Source organism: Spinacia oleracea, chromosome 2, assembly GCF_020520425.1.
Source record: "Spinacia oleracea cultivar Varoflay chromosome 2, BTI_SOV_V1, whole genome shotgun sequence".
NCBI lineage: Eukaryota > Viridiplantae > Streptophyta > Magnoliopsida > Caryophyllales > Amaranthaceae > Spinacia > Spinacia oleracea.
Genome location: NC_079488.1, coordinates 110366978 through 110375011, shown reverse-complemented (window position 1 = coordinate 110375011; position 8034 = coordinate 110366978). Strand labels below are relative to the sequence as shown.

Here is an 8034-nt window from a genome sequence, read left to right as displayed (position 1 = left end):
GCACCCCTAGACTCAATATTTTTTGGTAAGATAGTTTTGAATTTCAAAACTTATTGAGTTTTTGACAATTTGTTAGTTTGATTAGAGTAGTTGAATAAATAAATAAATATTATAATAAGTTAGTAGTAATTTTTTTTATATTATTCATAATTAATTAGATGAAGGATTAGCAACGCGTGCGGGTCCAATCTAAAATTTATCCTTGTCCCGTTACCCACGCCGTATTCAATTTTTTTTACTCCATCATCCACCAAACTTTCCGCCATTCCCGCCCACTTGAGGAGGATGCACGGGGGTCTCCCAAAAAACCTACCTCGTTAACAATATGACATCACTATATATATTCGATAAATAATCATTCCCTTAACTAACTTTTAAATATATGGTAAAAATGTTACGATAATAAGAATGTGGAAAAATTTATTTTTGATATTTAATATTAAGTATAGGCTAGGACCCGTCATAAAAAAAAGGCTATGGTTCTCATTTGGTTAATTAAAATTGCGCAATAAAATGTTTGAGACAACCTTGTAAAATATATTTAATCAAGAATAAGGTTTGTTATGCATATCCGGATTCATTAAATGACACCAATTCTTAAAAGATGATAGCATTGTAATAATTTAATTGATAGTACATGTTCAACTATTATAAGATTTTCGGTTATCAGAAAATGCATGCATTGATTCATTGGATTTCAAATAAAAAACGATCAAAGATAAACATTCGTTATACATATCCATATCTAGCATATGACATAATTTCTAAATAAAAATTGACACCGCATCTAGTAGTTTACAATTAGTCATTATTTATGTTATAAGCTAGAGAGGCAAATCATAGAGAGATATTTGTCATATCCACATCGATTTGACTTCCTTTTGATATAGTACAAAGTATATAGATATGGACATGGAGTATAAATTTTAATTAAGAAATTTATTGGTCATAAGTAAATAGTACTTCGTAGTATAATCAATTATTACCATAAGTAATTAGAAGCTAGATTGTAGGTAAATAAATACGAAGTATATTAATTATTTTATCATAGGATTTTTATTTATATTATAAGAGAGGCACATCATAAAGCATTATTTTGTCAGGTCCACATCGATTTGTCACTACTCCCTCCGTCCCGGAATACTCGACCCGGTTTGACCGGCACAGAGTTTAAGGGACTTGAATTGACTTATTTAATTTAATAAGTAGTAGTTGATAGTGGGGTATTATTTTAATGTAGTTAGTGAGAGGTGGGTTAAGAGGTGGGGTTGGGGTAGAGTAGGGGTTGAATCATCTATGTCTATCTTTGTCGTCGACCCAACCTAAAACCAAACTCGCCCGATCATAAAGTGTGATGCATGCATAACATATTGCAATCCTTTACATAACATATTCAAAATATTTATGTTGTGCATACTTAATAATAATATAATAATTTTATTATAATACTACCACCATTTTTTGCCAGCCTCACAATTTTGACTAATTGTTTTGGTTTGAGAGGAATCTTAACATTAATTTTAATCTATTTTTTTCAAGAAAATTTTATTATAAGTTGTTTTATTGATCATTTCCTTAATTTATCATTTTTCTAAATTTTCAATTAAACTTATTTACTTTGCTTAATTTAAGTCTATTCTTTAAATAAATAATTACTTCTTAACAATATGATTTTGTTTGAAATTAAAATTTTATTGAATAAAATTTATAATCAACTATTTTCTTAATTAACTTCATTCACATTCAATTACAATTAATAGTCAATTCAAAATTTACTTGAGTCCATACATGTTAGGTTCTTGCATTTTTGGTTTTGTGACAGATTGCATGTCCTTTGAAATTTATTGTTGGTTCTAAATTGCAGAATTTAAGGGATAAACTAAGTACTTTATTCCCTTAATTATTTACACTGTAATTTTGACTCTTAAATATTTAGTTTTACCATGTTTTTGAATTAAAAAAAATGTAATATGTATTAGTTTTATCAATTTTTGTCAACAAATTAATAAGTGCAAATTGAGATGAAATAAAAGAAGTTTGAATTAAATTAAATCCATAAAAAAATTTAGTAGAATTTGAAAGGAATAAAAAAATGAAAATATAGTAGAGATTGTATTTTTTGGAAAAAATTGTATTCGTATTAGAGATTTGCATGTTAAAGAAAAGTAATTATAGTAGATATACTATAATTATGTTAGGTAGTCAATGTAAATATATAAAGAGAACGTAGTATAATTGTGTCAGATAATCACATATAAATTATAAACATAGTAACAATATGTAAGAATAATGTTAGGTGTGACTCGTGAGATTGAAATAGAATAATGCCAAGATACATAGCTCTTGATGTATTTTAATGAGTAATAAGTATATATATAAAATAAAAAAGTCAAAAATATCTTTTACAATAGTTACTTAATTAATACTTGTGCTTCTTGTTTTTTTTTTTTTTTTGGAACTATGACCCGTTTTACATACAGTTACAATGATATCATGATTTATCAAATGTGTAGTAATAAAGTTAAAGATATTATATGAGTATTTTCGGCAGCTTGATCAAGTTATGATATTATTTCATATATGTCTTAATTAGAGATTATTTTTAATTAAAAGAGAGGCGAATCAATGAGTGACACTTGTCATCACCACATTGATTTCCTCTCTTTTAGTATATTATATAGATTGAATTATTTTGGATACAAAAAGAATATAATGAACTAATGAAGTAGCTAATAGTAGAAAGATATTACCAACATAGAGTTGGCTCAAGTGGTAAACAGCTTGATGCCGCTTAAGGGAGGTCTCGAGTTCGAGCCTCGCCGTATGCAGAAATTCTTGTTGGGAGACTCACCCACCATAAGCAAGGTGTGCGACACGGGTCGGATCTGGATGTAGTCGGAGCTAAGCTCCGGTGAACCGGGTGTGCTATGCGTAAAAAAAAATAGTAGAAAGATATTGGGTTGACAAAGATTGATGTTAGACTTTTATTACATACTCCTTTATACTTGTATGGCTCTAAAGTCTTGGTGTTAGTGTGTTACTTGGACCTCTAACTATGCCGACAATTAAGTAATGTTAATTAAGAATTGTTGATAATCAAAAGGCAAGTTTCCCATGTGTTAAAGGTCAATCAAAGACGTTTACAGTGTACTTCATCTTAATTAACATTTTTCAAATTTTGTTGGTCAAACCAAAATTAGGGTTAATAGTCGGCAGAAGTTTGATTTCTAAGCAAATTAGCCAAACACAATCATATACGAGCAGTTGAATACTTGAATTAGCTAAAGGTTTCAAAAAAGTACTTTAGTGCATCCTTTGAAAAAATTGTTGTAATATATTACCGTTAGTTTTTCCGAACATGTTTTCAAGGTTGTACCCAACATATGTGATCAAATCTCGTTAATGCGTATATGATTTGAATTTGAAGTCTTCTATGAAACATACATATACATAAGACAGTTGATGTCTTTTGTGGACTTTTAACTGTTTGATTAGAAAGTGTAACTATTGAACATAACTATTTGATCACAATGTGTAACACTGTAACTATTTGGTAAAAGTATTGTCTTATACATAAGACGGTTATATATAAGCTTTTGTATTTGAATTTGTGGCTTTCTCTAAACCAATAACAAGATCAAGTAAAAGTATATAAATATAGAAAATATGAAAGGTGAACCTAAAGTTTGATGCACAGGGTGCATAATTTATATTTTCATGGTTAAAAAGTCCACCTTAGTTTTATAATTATGCTACTAATGTAACTTTAATACTTTCTATATATAGTACGTAGTTTATTACAAAACTAGTTGACTTCTGGTTCTATTTAATAAAACAGTACTCATACGTCAAAACTTCAAATAGCATCAACTTCAATTCTCGTCAAATAAAATTAAAAATATCACCAACATACCTAATGCAAGTATGAAATCATAAGAATACACAAATAGCATACTTCGTATTAGGCATTGTTTTTTACAAATGATAGCTAAAGTTATTAATTAAAGCAATTGGGGCAATTTTTTAGTGACGAAAGGTGTATCAGATATAATAAATCACACAATGTCATTTCCCCATTTTAAAAATCTTTCCATGATCAATAAGATTAGGTTAAATGTTTTTTACCACCTAAAAAAATTGACAAATTGCATTTTACCACCTAGAAAAATAAAATTTATTTTTTACCACCTAAAAATAAAATAAAAATTGTCTTTTACCACCTCTTAACTACAAAATGGTTTAAAACGTTATGTGAATTAATGGGAAGTAATGAAAAATTGTAGCTTATATACATGAAAATCGTGGGATAAGAGAATGATATAAAAAATATAACCGTTGAAATGGAATCGCAAAACGTTTTCATCCACATTTTCGGTTAAGAGGTGGTAAAAAAAATTATTTTATTTTTAGGTGGTAAAAGACGATTTTCATTTTTATAGGTGGTAAAAAACAATTTATCAATTCTTTTAGGTGGTAAAAAATACCCTAGATAAAACACCTTTTTATTGTCTAAAATGGACCCAAACCGTTTTATAATACAATACACATATAAACACATCTTCCAAATCCAAATAATCTAAACAACACAAGTTAGTGGAGTTGTACTTGAAGGTCACGGTTTCAGCCCATCAACTACTTAATGTTTGAGAGTGGCTCAAGCGTAGACTTATATGACTAGATTGGCTAACTTGTGATAGATTCTGGTTCAGTATGATCCTTTTACTAGCCTAATTAAAAATCCATATAATCACCACATAACTTATTCTTTTTTGGTGATTTTTTCAAACTCATCGTTCGAGCATAGTTTTCTGTTCTCTACTCACAATAAAGTGTAATAAAATCAGTTTTCCGAATCTGGATATACCATATAGGTTGACAATCATTTTTTCATTAAAAAAAAGAAGAGATAACCTCATCAATGAAATCAAACTTGAGTATGCTTAAATTATAACTTAACCAAGTAAGCGTGTCTGCGTATACTTGCAGCATTGACCTTACTCTGATTTGCTTTATGTAATTAACAACTAACTATTACCCTTAATTAAAGTCTAACAATTATTCACACCTAAAATAAGAAAAAAAAAAAAACTATGATTGACTCATAATCCCACTTAGCGGGAAAAATTAGCATTATAAATAGCCTTTACTCACCACATTCTTCTAACACAGCATATAGCAATCACCAACCTTCTGAGAAACAAAAACTCTCTGTTCTATCTATCGCGTTTTCTCTTAACTTCATCTTCTACAATCAACAATGGTGGTTCCAGTTATCGATTTCTCGAAGCTTGATGGTGAAGAAAGGGGTACTACCATGGCTCAGATCCATAATGGATGTGAAGAATGGGGATTTTTCCAGGTAATTTAATGCATACTTGTATATATTTACTGTCACTTTCTTTTACTGAATGTCTTAAAAATGTGTTTGTTAAAGAAAATGGAGGTGATGTTTGTTTTTGTAGTTGGTGAACCACGGAATTCCTGAGGAGCTTCTGGAGAGAGTTAAGAAAATCAGCTCAGATTGTTATAAGCTCGAACGAGAAGAAAACTTCAAGAAATCGAAGCCTATGACAATGTTGAAGGAGCTTGTGGAGGAGAAAAGTGACAGGAAATTGGATGGAGTTGATTGGGAAGATGTTTTTCTTCTTACTGATGACAATGAATGGCCTTCTAAACTTCCTGGATTCAAGTAAGCTTTTTTTTTGCCGTTCCTGAACATCCTTTACGCCTTGAAATGTGTCCGAAATACAAAAACTTTGACCGTAAATTCTCACTATTATATACGAAGTACAACAAAACGTTGTCAGATCTTGTTAGATTGACCTTGGTATGTATTTGTCAAATGACCAACTCAACCAAAAGCTTAAGCTGATGGTTGCAGCGTCAAGATTAGTTTTATACTCTATCACGCCCCCTCACATGAAAAGGCATTTGAGCTTGAAGTGTGGATGCAACACAAGCCTCCTCATCTTGTGTTTAATACCATGTCAAATGACCAATTCAAACAAAAACTTAAGTTGATGGTTGAAGTCCCAAGAATAGTTTTATGCTCTATCAGTAGTTTCAGAATATCATCATTTTTTATAATTTTTTCACGTACGAAATTAGTTATACTAGTGGTAGTATATTGCATTGAAGTACATGCAAATAGTAAGTGTAAAGAAATTTAAGGAAAGAAAGTAGTACTACGAAGTATGAACTACAATGAAGTATTTAATAATATCAACAATCATGTGTATGACAGGGAGACAATGGCAGAGTACAGAGCAGAACTGAAGAAACTAGCAGAAAAAATGATGGAAATCATGGATGAGAATCTAGGTCTGACAAAAGGCTACATTAAGAAAGCCTTCAACAATGGAGGCTCCTCCTCCACTGAAGAAGAAGAAGTCACTGAGAATGTTGCCTTCTTTGGCACCAAGGTGAGCCACTACCCACCCTGCCCTCACCCCGAGCTCGTGACGGGCCTACGGGCCCACACGGATGCCGGTGGGGTAATCCTCCTCTTTCAAGATGACAAAGTTGGAGGTCTACAGATGCTTAAAGATGGAGAATGGATTGCCGTACAACCTGTACCAAACGCCATAGTTATCAACACAGGGGATCAGATCGAGGTTTTAAGTAATGGACGGTACAAGAGTGCATGGCATCGGGTTTTGCCTACTTCTGACGGGGTTAGACGGTCTATTGCCTCGTTCTATAACCCGTCCTACATGGCATCTATTGCCCCGGCCCCACAGCTCGTCGAGGAAGTGAAAAAGGCGGACGAGGAGGAGGAGGTGGTGGAGAAATCTGAGGTGGAAAGTCTAAAGTATCCAAGATTTCTGTTTGGAGATTACATGTCTGTTTATGCAGAACAGAAGTTCCTGCCTAAAGAACCCAGGTTCCAAGCTGTTGTTAAAGCTGTGTAAATTTTCTGTGTTTTTCTAAAAAAAAAGTCTTTGTTTTTTTTATTTTGTCCTTTTTTTTTGGGTGCATTTCTAGTCTACCCTCTAATTCTGGGTTGGTGAATGCCCTTGTAGTATTATTATGATGTTAAGTAATCTTAAGAAGTTGGATTAATGTACTCCTTATTCTGTAATATAAACTTCATTTTTTTTCTTCATTTTTCTCTATCAGTAATCTCGAGTCTGTTGACATATTCTTGCTTAATGCATACGAATTCAGTTCCTATGTTCCGTTTATCTGATATATTACAAGCAATACAGCTACAAATACCAAATTGAGGATTTCTTCTGATGTAAAATCTACAGATTACAGTACACCATCTCATTTATTTTCCGTTATCTTCTGTTTCTCTCGTTGAAAATATTTATCGCGATAGTGAGATAAATTTAACAAAATCGTTCTAAAAGTTCATGTTATGATTTACAGACTATCAGCTTCCTATCTGATCAATCTAAACATTTAAAATTTAAGAAGCTGAATTTTTAGTTTTTTACTGTCTGATATACTGTCTCATAATTTCATAATAACAGGATTCCATCTTGCTATGTTCTATAACATTAACTTGGCTTTTAGCTTACTGCAAATCTGGGGGTAATATTGTTCAGCCTATATCAAGAGGCAGATGGAAACAACAACAACAACAACAACAACAACAAAAAACTCAGTACAGAATCCCAATCTACATCTGTTTTATGGGGAATTCACTGTCAGACGCACTACTGATGTAGGAACCCTACTTACATCAGTTACATGTATCTTTCAAACACCCCCACACCAATTCTTGAGTATCCCATCAATAATGTTTTGGTCCTCCACTTAAATATTAGGTTGCGTTTTTAATCACCTGACTGAGTAGTAGTAGTCACTAGTCAGTACGGAAACTGACTCAGGAAAGATGATTAACCCAATCGCCAATAATAAAAAATTCCATCATCGAAAATATATCCTCCCTTCGTTCTTGAATGTTAGTACTTAGTCCCTTTTGGAATCTAAGACAATGCAACAAAAGTACAATTGTAACATGAATTTCAAATAGAATATAAGTCCCATGTGGGTAGGAGAGAAAAATAATTAAGGGGGGTTTAT

General features: G+C 31.7%; 1 protein-coding gene across 1 annotated transcript; it reads left to right on the top strand.

Moving 5' to 3' along the window:
• Nucleotides 1-5153: 5153 nt before the first annotated feature.
• LOC110781996 (1-aminocyclopropane-1-carboxylate oxidase 5) lies at nucleotides 5154-7105 on the top strand. Its single transcript, XM_021986038.2, has 3 exons — nucleotides 5154-5359; nucleotides 5463-5689; nucleotides 6245-7105. Exons 1-3 carry the CDS (start codon nucleotides 5258-5260, stop codon nucleotides 6909-6911), a joined length of 996 nt encoding a protein of 331 aa, XP_021841730.1. The 5' UTR covers nucleotides 5154-5257; the 3' UTR covers nucleotides 6912-7105.
• The last annotated feature ends 929 nt before the right edge of the window (nucleotides 7106-8034 follow it).

Coding starts and splice junctions, on each gene's coding strand:
- LOC110781996 (XM_021986038.2), top strand. CDS start 5,258: ATGGTGGTTCCAGTTATCGATTTCTCGAAGCTTGATGGTGAAGAAAGG. Junction 5,360..5,462: donor AAGAATGGGGATTTTTCCAG/GTAATTTAATGC, acceptor TTGTTTTTGTAG/TTGGTGAACCACGGAATTCC. Junction 5,690..6,244: donor TCTAAACTTCCTGGATTCAA/GTAAGCTTTTTT, acceptor TGTGTATGACAG/GGAGACAATGGCAGAGTACA.